Source organism: Ornithorhynchus anatinus, chromosome 1 (genome assembly GCF_004115215.2).
Source record: "Ornithorhynchus anatinus isolate Pmale09 chromosome 1, mOrnAna1.pri.v4, whole genome shotgun sequence".
Classification (NCBI taxonomy): domain Eukaryota; kingdom Metazoa; phylum Chordata; class Mammalia; order Monotremata; family Ornithorhynchidae; genus Ornithorhynchus; species Ornithorhynchus anatinus.
In genome coordinates, this window is record NC_041728.1 from 39,011,185 (window position 1) to 39,027,371 (window position 16,187).

A 16,187-nucleotide genomic window follows, 5' to 3' on the forward strand; every position below is an offset into this window, starting at 1 on the left:
AAGGTAGAGCATTCCAGGACAGCAGTAGGACGTGGGCCAGGGGTCGACGGCAGGACAGGCACGAATGGAGGACCAGGAGGAGGTTAGCGGCAGAGGAGCAGAGTGTACGGGGTGGGCTGCAGAAGGAGAGAAGGGAGGTGAGGTAGGAGGGGGCAAGGTGATGGAGAGCTCTGAAGCCACGAATGAGGAGTTTTTGTTTCCTGTGAAGGTTGATAGGAGGTTTTTAAAAGGAGGGGAGTAACCTGCCCGGAAGCGTTTCTGTAGAAAGACGATCCGGACAGCGGAATGAAGAATAGACTGGAGCAGCGAGACACAGGAGGACGGGAGATCAGAGAGGAGGGTGACGCAATAATCCACTCGGGATATTAGGAGAGCTTGTACTCTCTCCATGTGCATGTATCACTAGCTCTCCAACTCTTTGTCCGGGAGCCCCCTGGGGGCCAGGGACCTTGTTTCTTTCCCTAGAGCTTTGCAAAAAACGCTTAAATGTAATACATAGCAATGATGTCAAGGGACAACTAAAATGGTTTCCTCCAAATTTTATTTGAGAAAATTTACACAAAAATCCCCAATCCAATACTTTACAGGTAATCTGTACAAATCCCATATGACTTTTCCCTAAACAATAGCTAAGGAATGAAAACAGCTGCAAGACAAAAGTGTCAAATTTATGACCATAGTACAGCAAAACCTATCATCAACCATTATCAACTCACGTTAGAGAGATCATTTTGTCTAAAGCATTAGGGGATGGGGGGAAAGTAGAACTCGGAAATTCACACTCCTTTAAGCAGACTCATTTCAGCATTAACTTTCTTTTATAGCCACAGTGAGTCCCGGCCCTCCCCTCCGCCCCCTCCCAGCACCACGCACCCTAAGAAAATGCAGGCATATTTTTAATTACCTTTAAAAATTAAAAATGGAAACCTGGGAGGCTCTGAGTAAAATTCTAGGTATAGCTTTGCGTGAAAGAGGTGGGTGAGGATGACGGGGGCAATGGGAGGACGAGACGGAGAAGGGATAAATATCTGGACTCTAAATACATAATTCAAATTCCCCAGGGAATCTCATTTAATGAGAAATAAGATCAATGGAAGGAGAATTTCGCCTTGGATTCAACTTCACAGACGGATGTGTTAGCTCACTGGAAGCGCTACCCTAATTTAGGTCCAACCTAGCCATGAGGGTCACTCAGTTGGAAAAAGCCTCTTAGCCAAGGGAGAGTTAAGGAGACGGGAGGGGAGGCCAGGCCAAGGTTCAGAAGAAGTGCTGTCAGTTCTCCCAGAAACCAATGAGGGATGTACCCAAGGAACAGTTTGGTTTTCCTTCTTCTGCCTAGAGGCCAGTGAGTCACTCAGTCTCAAGTCATACCGTTCTGTGTAATACCACTAATGGGCTCTCATCTGCTCGCTCTCCCTTTGTACCAAACTACCCAGCGCAGGGTTGGTGAAATAAATGGCTGGGGATTTCTCCCATACCGGACTCATCCATCCTAACAGCAAGAGACGAAGTTGCACAAGTTATTCGGAGCCACTCGACTTCAGACAACAGATTCCAGGAGCAGCCAAAACACTTCCCCCGGCTGCTTCCTGTCCAACCTGGAGTGGTGAACTCTGCACACTGAGCCCTCTCAGCTCTGAGAATACCGCATATAACCTCTTGGGTTCTACATCACCTCCGGATCCAATGTGTGAGAACGGGCGTTGATGCAGAGCAGCGAAGTAGGGGAAAAAAACTGGTTAATTTTCTCTAGGCCAAGGACCACAGTCAGCTCTGTTTGTTACGGGAGGCCAGAATCGAAGACCCTAATTCTTTCATCAGCAAGTTTCCCGCAGGAGATATCAGAGCTTTAACAGGACGCTGCACGTTCCATTCTTTTAATAGCCCTGGATTTATTAAGATGATCCTCTAGAAGCTTCCCTACACCCACCTTTGTCTTGAGGGGAGACTTAATGACTGGGGTGGGGGGAGGTGAGGGAGCCTGGGGGGGGGGGGGGTGTCATCGATTAATAATTAGAAAGGAGCAAGCTTAACATGGTCGTTCAAATCTTGGTAACAGGCCAAGATGGAAGCCAAAGAGGGCAAGGGGGAGGGGATAAAGAGAAGGAGGAGGAAGAAGAGGAGAAGGAGGAGGGGAGAAGTCACAAGATTCAAACAGATCATTGAGGAAACCCAGTGCAAACGCTGGTTCTGGCATTGTCTGAGAAACCTCTATTTCTTATCGCAGGTGACCCTAATGATAGTCCCATAGTTTGCAAAACCATCCCAACCCCCACCACCCACAAAGTTAAAAAGAGTCCCCTTGATAGGCCTATGGAGTCTAGGTGGTTCTTCCCATCCCCATCTTCCCACCGCTCAACCCCAGCGCAGGCCGGTTCTGGCGAGAAAGCTCCGGGGTCGGCCAATGGCTTGCTATAATGATGCCATCTGAGGGCGACTCGGGCTAGGTACGTCCCAGCGGTGTCCTGCTGGCTCAGAGGCGGGGGTGGGAGGGAACTGCCTCGTTACTCGATCAGCTTCTTGGCCTTGAAGAAGCGGCGCAGGTAAAACACCTGCCAAGTGGCCAGTCCGATGAGGCAGAACATGGAGAAGATGCTGAAGTACAAGACCCGGGTGTTTGTCGACTCTGAAACACAAACCATCTTAGATGCACAGAGAGCATGCTGAATGGCTGAGGGGAGCACGGTTTACAGACATGACAGGTGGGAGAAGAGTTCTAACGACAGTCCCTTCCTGGCTTAAGGCCCTGCTTCAGGTTCCCCCATTCATTCAATCGTATTTACTGAGCCCTTACTGTGTGCAAAGCACTGTACTAATCACTTGGGAGAGTACAATACAGCAATAAACAGACACATCCCCAGCCCATGTTGAGCTTACAATGGGGATGACATTAGCACCACTCCCTACAACTGAGGTGACGCACATCCAGTGACTGTGAACGGCTTTGCAAAGGGGACAAAACGTAATAGATGTTCATTCTAATACTACTTTGGAAGTCATCAGTCAACTGAGAAAACACCCACATGGTAGAGGTAGGACTTTTCTTACACCACTGCAAATCTCAAGCTGCCATGGGCTAGGAGAAGCAGCGGGTCAGCTCACCTGAAGCAGGCACTGTTGGAAGGTACCCTGCCTTCCCTCCAGGCTTGCCCTGGTGTCCTGCAGATCTACTTGTTTCTAATTTATTTAATACCTGTAATTTATTTATTTATACTGATATCTGTCTCCCCCTCTGGACTGTAAGATCACTATGAGCAGGGAATGTGCCTGTTTATTGCTATAGTGTACTCTCCCTAGGGCTTAGTACAGCAAGTGCACACAGTAAGCTCTCAATAAATACAACTCTCATTGGTCTCCTTGCCTCTTGGACATCAGCCGTAACTGACCTCCCTCTTATCTGTTGCTACTGTTGGGGCTGGGCAAGGAAGAAGAAGGGCATTGGGACAAGCCAGGACAAGCACAAGCTTAGAGTTGAAGCCACCTACTCTTTCTTGCTCCAACGAAAGTGTCACTGCATAGGTCAAACCAGGTCACTGTCGACCAGATGCACTGGCTCTATGCCCACCACTTAAAACACATTCTGAGTTTCCCGTTTTGGTGCGTTTTCATGGTTTTTTGGAGGGGAAATTTCTTCATTATGTTCCTGGTCAAGGGGAGCAGAGAGCGCGGATTGCTGACGGGAGGGCACACCTCGGAGAGAGGGGCAAAATGGCATCTCACTGTGGTGGCTCAATTCACACTATAGTAGTTGAGGTGGGGTACTCGTCTGCCAGGGTTCAAACCAGCCCGGCGTGGGGTGGGGTGGGAGGAAGGGGTCAGTTTTCCACGCCTGTATTGCCATCCTAAAGCTGCCTCATCCGCTCCCAGCAATCTTCTTGGCACAGGGACCCTGCCCCAAATTCACTGCCATATCGGTCTCTGTGACCAGTGCCAATCCTGGGGGAGGAGCGAGCAAACTATCATGGCACTAAGCGCAGGGATGTGATCAGTTTGTTGTTCTTTTCAGAGTGTCCAAATCTTCTCCTCAAATGCAGAGAAGGGGGGGATGTCTCCTTTCCCGTGTCCTCCCACAGCCAGGTCTGGAGAGTTGTTCAGGAGAACAACTAAAGACTCGAACGAAGGGGGAGGAGGGAAGCTGAAGCCCAGGCTTCTTTCTAGCCAATGCCCTGTAGGAACCCAGACGGTAAAGAATCCGCCCCACTCCTTACTACTCTTAGGCAAGTTCCCCCGTCCAGGGGATATGGTCCCTGTGTAATTCCTCCCTGCAGATCCTTTCCCAGTAAGCGCACGATAATTGCTTAAGAAGTACCATTATTACTGCTACTCCAGATAATAATAATAATAATAATAATGGTGGTATTTGTTAAGCACTTACTATGTGCACAGCACTGTTCTAAGCACTGGGGGCATACAAGGTGATCAGGTTGTCTCACGTGAGGCTCACGGTTTTAATTCCCATTTTACAGATGAAGTAACTGAGGCACAGAGAAGTTAAGTGACTTGCCCAAAGTCACACAGCTGGCAAGCGGTGGAGCCGGGATTAGAACCCATGACCTCTTGGACTTAGTCCAGTGACTCCCATTGGTCAGCCCCGGCCTGAGTGCATTTCCCTGACCTTCTCCCATTGGCTCGATCTGGGGAGCCTCTAATCTCCTCACTGCCACATGTGTAACACTCGACAGCTTTCCTGGATGTGCGGCTCAGGTCTCTTTCTGATCCTGGCTGAATCCGCTCTGATCTGGGGTGACCTGGGTGTCTGGGATGGGTTCCGGATGCAATGAGGATATCAGAAAAGTTCACAGTCAAGAGTGGGAGGTGGCACTGGGACACCGGAGAGGGTCCCTGTCAATTTTAAGGGCCTCTGAGGATTATTGTAGATAATACTTGAAATTGCCTGGCTAAGCTAAGCAGAGTGCCATCTTTAGGAATCCCAGACCTGTTGAGGAATAAAAAAGCTGGCTTCCACTTACCATTGGTGTCCCTCATCTCTTCCTCCCGTTTCTTCATGTAGGCAAAATCATTAACAATAGACTCTGAGAGGTCCTCCAGGCGCCGCAGTTCCACCTCGAGGGGTTTCAACTTCTCCACTTTAGCAATCTGGAAGAGATGAAGGGGGAGAAATTGATAACACTTTATCAAGGTTGGAGTCATCTACCCCATCTTCAGAGTGCTTACTTTGACCTTCCTAACACTCTTTTTAAGCTACACCATGCTCTTCCATTAACACACCACGCCCTTTCTCCCAGAATCGATCAATCAACAGCATCTGCTGAGCACCTATGAACGTATTAAGCATTTCTGGAGAGAATGACAGAATCAGCGTATACGATCCCTGCCCTCAAGGAGTTTCCGATCCCTGATGTCCGGTATCGGAAACCACATTCAGTTCTCCCCCTCTACTTATCCATGCTCCTCTCCCACTACAACCTAATCAATCAGTCAGTGGCTTTACTGAATGCTTACTGTATGCAGAGTACTGTACTAAGTTCTTGGGAGAGTACAATACAACAGGACTGGCAGATATGTTCCCTGCCCACAACAAGCTTACAGCCTTGGGGTGGGGGTAATTTATAAATATGTACACAACTGCTGTGGGGCCGAAGGTGGTGAATATCAAATGCCCCAGGGATCCAAGTGCACAGATGATGAGAGAGAGTCAGGGAAAGAGGGCTAAATCATGAAGGTGTTTCGGTGGGGAAAGTGATGGTCTGGCTTATGTGGAGAGGGAAGGCATCCCAGGCCAGAGGGAAACATCCTAAAGTGGTTGGCAGCTGAGACAGATGAGATCGGGGTGCAGTAAGCAAGCTGGTGCTAGAGGAGCAAAGTGCGTGGGCTGGGCAGTAGCAGGAGACCGGGAGGGGGAAAGCTGACTGAGCACTTTAAAGCCTAGGATAAAGAGTTTCTGTTTGATGAGCAAGTGCAGCGGATGGGCAACCACTGGAGGTTCTTGAGGAGTGGGGAGACGTGGGCTGGACTTTTTTTTCAGAAAAATGATCCATGCAGCAGAGTGATGTAGAGACTGGAGTGGGGAGAGACAAGAGGTGGGGGAAAATCAGTAAGGAGCCAAATGCCGGAGCTAAGAGGGTTAGGATAAATGCTTAGATCAGGCTACAAACTTTACTTCTCTAGTGCCAATCTACTCACTGTGCCTCTCTCCTCTCTCTTGCAGGGAGTCCTTGTTCACATCCTCCCTCTTGCCTGGAATGTTCTTCCTCTTCACATCTGACAGACCACTATTTGCCTCCATTTCCAAGCTCCACCAAAATCAGATAATACTAATAACGATGGTATTTGTTAAACGCTTACTAAATGCCAGGCTCTGTATTAAGAGCTGGTGTAGATAGAAGATATTTGGGTTGGACACAGTCCCTGCCCCACAGAGGGTTCACGATCTTAATCCCCATTTTACAGATGTGGTGATCGCCTTGCCCCAAGGTCACTCAGCAGACAGGTGGCCTAGCTGGGATTAGAACCCGAGTCCTTCTGACTCCCAGTCCTGTGCTCTATCCACTAAACCATACTGCTTCACATCTCCTCCAGCAAGCCTCTCCTGAGTAATCTCTCCTATACCCATTCTATTTCCCCCCACTGAACCATCATATATTCACGAGTCCTCGACCTCAAAGCACTTAAAATACCTCTCTTCAAATTCTGTTGCTTTTCCTATTTGTAACTTATTTTAGCCGCCAGCTCCCCTGCTTGGAGACAGGGACTGTTTCTACCGACTCTGCAAGTGGATTTGCACCTTTTATTCAGCCTTCCCTCAGCCCCAGGGCACTTACGTATGTAGGCTTAGTACAGTGCGCTGCACACTAAGCACTCCATACAAACGACTGATTGATTCCTGGACTCTTCCAAATGTTTAGTGAAGTGCTCTACTCAGAGTAAGCTCTCAAATATCGATTAAATGTGTCCGTTTTATTGTTATGCTGTACTCTTCCAAGCACTCAGTACGGTGCTCTACGCACAGTAAGTATTCAGTAAATATGACTGGTTGATTGAGAAGCCTGATGGATAGAGCATGGGTCTGGGAGTCGGAAGGACCTGGGTTCTAATCCTGACCGCCATCTGTCTGCCGTGTGACCCTGGGCAAGGCACTTAATGTCCTTTTTCTGTGTCTATTATCTCATCTGTAAAATGAAGGTTAAGACCGTGAGACCCACGTGGGACAGGGACAGTGTCCAACCCCATTTGCCTGAATCCACCCCAGCACTTAATATAGTGCCTGACACACAGTAAGCCCTTAAAAGACACTGCCATTATTATTATTGTGATTATGAATTGTAATATTAGTAAAATAACACCGCCTACCTTGCTGGCCATCCACATACATACGGTCCTTCCTTCAGCCTCTTAAGTACCCACCCCAAGGGGGGCGGTGCTGACCCACTCATTTCAATGTCTGATGAGACCTCACAGTTTCTAAGTGGGGCTTGAAAAGATGCATCTGGACCTAGTACCTGGTAGTACTTCGAATCTCATCCCCTTCCTCCCACGCGCAAGATGATAGGTTAGGACCTACCCATCTGCCCTTTCTCCCACTTGGAGAAACAAAGGCCCAGAAGGTGCTTTTTATGAGGAGATAGGTTGGAAGGCTGCAGGCCCAGTGCAATAAAGTGGCAGAGGCGCAATCGTGTGAGGTCAAATCTGGCTTTAGAAAAGTAAATCGTGGCAAAAAACATCTAAGCGCTCTGAGAAGGAAAAAAAAGTGCACAAAATGGAAAATTCTATGCCAGGATTAAAAAAGAATTCAAGTCGACAGGCTGGTGAATAGCTCTGAAACTCCAGGTTAAACAGTGGTTTGCGTGCCACTTTCGGGTAAACTGCTTGGATACCTAGCGTGGGCTAGTGGATACAGCGCAGGTCCGGGAGTCTGAAGGACCCGGGTTCTAATTTCGGCTCCGCCACTTATCCACAGTGCCACACTGCGCAAATCATTTAACCTCTCTGTGCCTCTGCTACCTCATCTGCAAAATGTGAGCCCCATATGAAACATGGATTGTGTCCAACCTGATTAGCTGGTACCTATCCCAGTACTTAGTACGGTGTCTGGAACATAGTAAGTGTTCTAACAGATACCATTTAAAAAATTCCATTCCCCAAGGATGAAGGGCAATTTCCAATGACCTTTTTCCCCACTAGAAACCTCTGCACCACCAAGGGGAGGAGAAAGGAATGTCTCCTCCGCTGTAGCTGGCCACACTGTGTTCAGGACCTACCCTGAGAGACTTATCAATAAATATGCTATGAAAAAAGTTACAAATTAAAATAGAAGGAGATAATCTCTTGTATTTTTCTCTCTTGAGGTTAAAGGTGCTGAAAGAACCATAAAAGTCCATTTTATTCCATCGTGGGTGGAAATCTCAGGAAGAAGGGGAAATCCACAATGATTCAAAAATGACTGACCACAAAATAAATGGTAGCAAGTAGCGACTTCTCAGTGTGCTGCGTCCAAACGATTGAATCATCGGAATCTGCAGTGATAAGCATTGGGGTATAAGGCAGGGGAGAGGGGAAGGACAGAACCAGGCTCTTTTGCAAATTGATGATTCTGAGACTATGGTGTTCAGGGAATTAGCAATGACCACTAGGCACTTAAACTGGGAACAAGTTCAGCATTTCAGAGATACAAATGAAAACAATGTAAAGCTGCAATCTGTCTTTTGATTAAAAAGCCAGGTGAACCACACATTTCTTTTCCACAGAACAGATATTTCTTTGCTGCAGAACAGAAGAGGGTAAAAATTAGACACAAACCGAACCAGGCTCCAGAAACAAGATTACCTATATTAGGTTTCCATCTAACTTTTAGTGAATTATACCAGCAGAGGGTGATCAAACCTTGGAAGTTTAAAAAGAGGGTGGTCCTGTGAGATGGGTGTGGGTAGAAGAAGTCAGGAGGGCTGATTCAAAAGCTTTCCTTTACCGGATCAGTAATACACATTCAACACTGAACATACACATTTAACGCTCAATATACACTGCCCTGATTTCCAGTCATGAGAAGCAGCGAGGTCTAGTGGAAAGAGCATGGGCCTGGGAGTCAGGTGATACTACACCAGCCCTCCCCCCAACAAGCTTTTTTAATGCCATTTGTTAAGTGCTTACTATGTGCTGCCAGGCACTGTACTAAGAGCTGGGGTAGATACAAGCTGGTCAGGTCGGACAAAGTCTATGTCCCACATGGGGCTCTCAGTTTTAACTTCCATTTTACAGATGCTGCAACTGAGGCACAGAGAAGCTAAGTGACTTACCCAAGGTTATGTTGCGGACAAGTTGGCACCCCTGCCAACTGCCTGCTGGGTGACCTTGGGCAAGTCGCTTAACCTCCCTGTGTCTTTGTTTCCTCATCTATAGAATGGGGGTAAAATACCTCTTCTCCTTTCTAGTTAGACTGTCAGGCCCATGTGGGACAGGGACTATGTCCAGTCTGCTTAGTTTGTAACCTCCCCAGCACTTAGAAGAATGTTTCACAAAAGTAAGCACCTAATACGTCATTATTATTGTTATTATTGTCGAGACACGACTAAAAGGAAGATTCAGCAAATACACTTGAATTGTAGCGTTGTAAAGGTCAAAAAAATCACTGTGCTATCTACAGGGACTGCCTTGCTTCACACAACCCAGAGGACATAGAAATGGTCCCTCCCCTACCGCTCAAAACCCTGATAGCCAAATGTACTGCCGCGTGGATATAGACATTAAAAAAAACTATGTGGACTGTCCACTAGATGGGGCCACACTACCAGGAAACGACAGTGCTCTGCACATAGTAAGCGCGCAATAAATACTATTGAATGCATAATTCAATCACTAACTCCAGCACCAAACACTTACCAGGCAATCAATCAATGGAATTTACTGAGTGTTTACTTTGTACACAACACTGAACGAAGCATTTGGAAGAGTGCAGTGTGTTAAGAGTGATCGGACATTATCCCGCCCACAAGGAGTTTGTAATCTAATGGGGGAAATCAAGTAGATAACCCACCTAAGGGGGAACTATACTAAGAACTATAGCAAAGCAGGCTAAATGTTTAGTCTCTCATTCCCCCGAACAGCCTTTCTGAGAAATCCTACCCGAGCAGTCTCAAGTTCCTGGCTTCGCCACTTGCCCACTGTGCCACGTTGGGCAAGTCAGTCAATGGTATTTAATGTGGGCTTACTGTACGCAGAGCACTCTACTAAGCACTTGGGAGAGTACAATGTAACAACATAAAAGACACATTCCCTGCCCACGAGTCTAGAGCGGGAGATGGACATTATTATAAATTACAAATATGGACATAAGCGCTATGGGGTGGGAAGGGAGAAGGAATGAAGGGAGCAAATCAGGGCGACGCAGAGGGAAAAGAGGAATGGAGGGCTTAGTTGGGAAAGGCCTCTTGGAGGAGATGTGCCTTAAATAAGGTTTTGAAGGGGGGGAGAATAGTTGTCTATCGGGTTTGAGGGGGGAAGGCGTTCCAGGCCAGAGGCAGGACGAGGACACGAAGTTGGTGGCGAGATAGATCAGACGAAGTTAGAGTGAGGAGATTGATAAAAGAGGAGTGAAGTGTGTGGGCTACACTGTAGTAGATGAGTAGTGAGGTGAGGTAAGAGGGGGAAAGGTGATTGAGTGCTTTAAAGCCAATGGTGAGGCGTTCTCTGGACTTCCACTTCTTCAGCTGTAAACTGCGGGAGGGAGTCAATACCTGTTCTCCCTCCTACTTAGCCCGGGAGCCCCAAGTGAGGTAGGGACTGTCGGCCCTGATTATCCCATAAGTACCCCAGTACCTAGTACAGTGCTTGGCACGTAGTGAGCACCTAACAAATACCACATTAGTCATGAAGTCCCATTTAAAGCACACCCTTTCCTTAATCCCTGGCCCCTCCTCTGCATCTAATCCCTTCTGTTAGCCAGCCCCCACAGGCAACCAGAGAGCAGAAGCAACCAGGGCAGGGGAGAAGAGAAGCTGCCTCTACTGTTCCCATCACCACCAACTTGGAAAAGCTGGGCTTTGAGGCGACATCTTGATGCGCTCCTCTTGGTAGAGGCGTGAACTCTGGCGAATCTGTGCTCATGGAAGTTACAAGAGAAACACCTGCTCACTGGCTCAGGCTGCTGTAGCTTCATATCTTGCCCATCACCCGTGACTTCTTGCCATGTCAGGACTCTTGCTTGCTGTGTCTTTCCCATACTTTCAAAGTTTATACTGGGCCCTTCCCTGGGTCTCCTTGTGAACTCCAGCTTGATTAGTATTTACAACAGTAGAGTTGCCTCCAAGCAGCCTGAGGACCTGAGGAAACAGGCTTTCAAGGAACATGCCAGGATTATTGAAAGGGACAGAAGATTTTCAGATGATAATGAGGCAGCGTAGCCTAGTGGGAAGAGCTGGTGCCTTGGAGTCAGAGCACCTAGGTTCTATTCCCAGCTCCGCCACTCGTCTGCTTTGTGACCTCGGGCAAGTTTGTTTCTGCCAGTCAGTCGTATATATTCTTTACTGTGTATGGTATTTGTTAAGCGCTTACTAAGAGTTAAACACTGTTCTAGGCACTGGTGTAGATACAAGTCAATTAGGTTGGACACAGTCCCTGTCCTGCATGGGGCTCACAGTCTAAGTAGGAGGGAGAAGAGAACGGAGGCAGAGCAAGTGAAGGGACTTGCCCAAGGTTGCTCAGCAGGTAGGTGGCAGAGATGGCATTAGATCCAAGTTCCTCTGACTCCCAGGCCTGTGCTCCTTCCACTAGGCCATGCCACTTCTCACTTCACTTCTCTGTGCCTCAGTTCTCTCATCTGTAAAAAGTGGATAAAGAACGTGAGATCCATGTGGAACAGGGACTGTGTCCAACCTGATCAGCTCAGGTTGTATCTATCCCAGAACTAAGTACAGTGCCTGCCACATAAGAAGTGCCTAACAAATACCATTAAAAATTATTTTTCCAAATTTCTTTTCCCCACTATGCCTCTCTTCCACACCCTTCTCGACCCGGGACCAGCTCTGCTACTTGTCAGCTGTGTGACTGTGGGCAAGTCACTTAACTTCTCTGTACCTCAGTTCCCTCATCTGTAAAATGGGGATTAAGACTGTGAGCCCCACGTGGGACAACCTGATTCCCCTGTGTCTACCCCAGTGCTTAGAACAGTGCTCTGCACATAGTAAGTGCTTAATAAATACCAACATTATTATTATTATTATTACAATTCCTAGCCAGCACAAGAACCAAAGAAAGAAGGAGTTTTCCCAATAGAGGTCCCACAGCCACATTAATAATCATTCCCTATACAGCCAGAGGGAGCTCCTGGCCTTCCCACTATCTACCAAACTCCTAAATCTCAGCAGAGGGAGAAAAAAAAATCAACCATTGGGCCTCACTGAGCACTATGTGCAGAGTACTGGACTAAGCACTTGGGAGAGGTACAATAGAATCAGTACACAAAATCCTTGCCCTTAAAAGACCTCACAATCAAGTGGGAACTACCGTCACTTAAATCAACTACAGGTAGGAGGAAGCAGTATAGGATAAACTTTTTAAATATTAAAGTGCTATGACAGCCAGGGGGCCTTGAGCGCCCAAGTGCTTAGGTGATATGAAAGTGGTAAGGTGGCCATTGTGGGTGGGGATATAATGTGGTCAGCTGAGCGATTAATCGAGGAAGGTCTCCAGGAGACGATGTGATGTCTCAGAAGGACTCTGAATGCAGGGAGAGCAGCTGTCTGCCGGATATGCAGGTTGGAGGGAATTCTGGACATGAGGATGGGTATTTCTCGTTCATAATGCCTAATCTTTGTCACCCTAACCGATGGAAGCAGACGAGAACATAACTTTGATCACTATTCCCAACACTCCACTTCCCGTGAGCAGAGGCAGCACAGAGAGAGAGGGCTTTCAATTCACCCCGGAATTCTGGCAAAATCGCTCTACAATCTCAAGGGACATGCCTCAGGAGAAAGACCTCACTCTCAAGCCAGGACTACTCAAAGGAGGCTTCATCACTTCAGCCTTGGACCTACTTTCCAAGGGGTTAGGATACTTTCTCAGAATTGACTCAGGATGATGGCAATGAGAGCTGCTGACTGCTTGATCTAGCTCAGCACACACATGCACGCACATCTGCCCTCCCCACCACCTAAAGAAACTCTCAGGATAAAACACTTGTACTTTCACCTGTGGTGAAAATCACACCCCACCCTGTCCTAAGAGCTAACTGACAAATAAACAATCGATCGGATTTAATGAGCTCTTACTGTGTGCAGAGGCCAGTACTAAGCACTCGGGAGAGCACAATATTGAGAGTTGGTAGAGACATTCCCCACCCACAGCGATCTTACAGTCTAGAGGGGAAGACAGACATTAATATAGATTACAGATGTGTACATAATAATAATAATATTGATGATGATAAAATGGCATTTGTTAAGCACTTACTATCTGCCAGGCATTGTACTAAGTATGGGGCTGAGGGAGGGATGAATAAAAGGAGCAAATCCCGGTGCAAGGGTGACGCAAAAGGGTGTGGGAGAAGAGGAAATGAGGGACTGGTTGGGGAAGGCCTCTTGGAGGAGATGTGAATTTCAGAGGTTCTAAAAGGTGAGAGGTTTTAGCCCTAGCACTTTTCTTCTGACTCACTGATGTTCAGAAAAAGTAGCTTTCAGGAAGCTCATGGCTATTTCCCCACAGGGAGCAGACGTGGATACACAGACACTTCAAACTTCGAAAACAAAACTCCCTTAATCTTTCCACCCAAACTTGGCCTCCCGCTGGCTTTCCCATCACTGAAGATAGGGCCACCATCCCCCATCTCACAAAACTGTTACCTTGGCATTACCCTCAACTCACCTCTCTCATTCTACCCACATTTTCAATCTGTCACCAAATTCCACTGGTTCAACCTTCACAACATCACTAAAATCCGCCCTTTCCTCTCCATCCAAATTGCTACCATGTTACTCCAAGCATTTAGCCCATCCCACCCTGATGACTGCATCAGCCTCCTCGCTGACCTCCCTGCCTCCTGTCTCTCCCCACTCTAGTCCGCACTTCACTCTGCTGATCAGATCACTTTTCTACAAAACCACTCAGTCCATGTTTCCCCAGTCCTCAAGAACCCCCCCGTGCTTGCCCAATGACCTCTGCATCGAACGGAAACTCCTTACCAACTCCTTATCTTGGGCTTTAAAGCACTCAATCACTGTTTCTCCTCCTACCTTACCTCCCTGATTTCCTACAATCCAGCCTGCACACTTCGCTCCTCTAATGCCAACCTACTCAATGTACTTCGATCTCGTCCATCTCGCCGCCAACCTCTCGCCCACGTCCTTCCTCTAGCCTGGAGCATCCTCCCTTTTCACAGCCAAAAGGCGATCACTTCTCCCCCATCTTCCAAGCCTTATTAAAAGCACATCTCTTCCAAGAGGCCTTCTCCGACTAAGCCCATATTTCCTCTTGTTCCACTCCCTTCTGCACTGTCTCCGCACTTGGATTTGGACCTTTTGTTCACCCCTCCCTCGGCCCCACAGCACTTAGGTACATATCCGTAATTTTATATTGTCTGTCATCTCCTCTAAACCGTAAGCTCGTCGTGGGCAGGGAGTGTGTCTACCAACTCGGTTATATTGTGCTCTCCCAAGCACTCAGTACTGCAAACAGTAAGCATTCGGTAAATTTAACCGATTGATAGATACAGGTCCCAGATCAAGAGGATGTTACCTCACACCAGGATGATTCCAGAGGATAAATAATATTAGTAGAGGGGGTGAAGGAGAACCCGACCTGCAGGAATCCTGGTGGACACTGCTTTCTGAAAAGCACTCACATCCCAGAGTAAGTCCTGACCATCATATTCCCATAAAACACTCGCTCAAATGCAGAGACTCCCACAGGTAACTGGAAATGCGACAATTTTCTCCCAGAAGTAGCAGAGTAAAAGCATGATCTCTGGGACATATCACAATTATTCCCCTTTTAACCGCTACTATTTCTGTGAGGCTGCTGGGTTGTCCCAGTACAGTCTACTGTAAATGGTCTTTGAGTGTGAGGTAAGGAGGAGGCAGGGGGATGGAGAGGGCTTCTTTGCTGAGAAGCAGAACCACAGAGCCGTGTTGAAACAGTCTGCGCAGAGCCCAGCTGAGGACGTGCCAGACATCCAAAGCAGGAAGCAGGCAAAGGAAGAGCTTGTACATTGTGGTTTCCTCTCGGTGAGGGACTCCCCAGCAGGTTAAATGGAGGGTCAAAGGAGACAAAGACCCCTCGTCCAAAATCGCTGAGACCGATGGACCAGAAATACAGGCAGCTGGAATTTCCAGGAGGTACCAGACCAAGTCCACCTAGGGCAACAGAGCCAAGGCCGGGACTAAAACAAACACCATCAGAAACCACATTTGTCACCCACTGAATGTGGAGTGGGGGAGACAGAATATGAATTGTTCAGAAACTTGCTCATCCTTTTTAGCACTGCCAAGAAAGTGAAGTAAACAGCTGCAATGTCCCCCTCCCAACCCAACACACACACAAATCATGGGATGGTTTTGTATGACGATCTTTACCCCTAAAGCACTGATATTCCATCCCACCCCAAGCCTCATGGCCCTTATATTCTGCCTCAACCCCATCTGTAATTTTAGTGCCTGCCTCTCCACGCAAGATGACAGTTTCTTGAAGGCAGGGATGCCTACCACCTCTATTGTACTGTACTCTCCCAAATGCTTAGGACAGTGCTCTGCATACAGTAAGGGCTCAATAACCACTGACTGGCTCCCAAGCCCACTGCCCTGGACAATTCAAAAGACTCTCAGACCCAGGGGAGATTCTATAGTCTGAGGCCACTTGGGGAATTCTAAGCCAATTTCAGGCTGGTCTCATTCCAGAGGGCCATAAATACCATTGGATTGATTGATTGATTGATTGATTGAAAGGGCCTGATTCAGGGTTGCTTTTGGCTTGTGGGGGGGAGTGGGGGTTAAAGTATGTTAAGCACTGTACTAAGCGCTGGGGGAGATTACAAGATAATCAGGTAGGACACAGTCCATATCCCTCATAGGGCTCACAGTCTTAATCCCCATTTTACAGATGAGGTAACCGAGGCCCAGAGAAGTGAAGTGACTTGCCCAAAGTCAACCAGCAGATAAGTGGCGGAGTCGGGATTAGATCCCACGTCCTCTGACTCCTACATCCATGCTTTTTCCACAAGGCCACACTGAAAAAGCTCT

General features: G+C 47.7%; 1 protein-coding gene across 1 annotated transcript in view; it reads right to left on the minus strand.

The window, feature by feature from the left end:
- Nucleotides 1–524: 524 nt before the first annotated feature.
- The window catches only part of TMED10 (transmembrane p24 trafficking protein 10), a 40,091-nt gene continuing 24,428 nt past the window's right edge, over nt 525–16,187 (minus strand). Inside the window, exons 4-5 of the mRNA XM_029065341.1 lie at nt 4,971–5,097; nt 525–2,626 (exon numbers count right to left, since the gene is read on the minus strand). Coding sequence (XP_028921174.1) covers nt 2,505–2,626; nt 4,971–5,097 — 249 coding nt within the window. The 3' untranslated portion in view covers nt 525–2,504. The remainder of the gene's footprint in view (nt 2,627–4,970; nt 5,098–16,187) is intronic.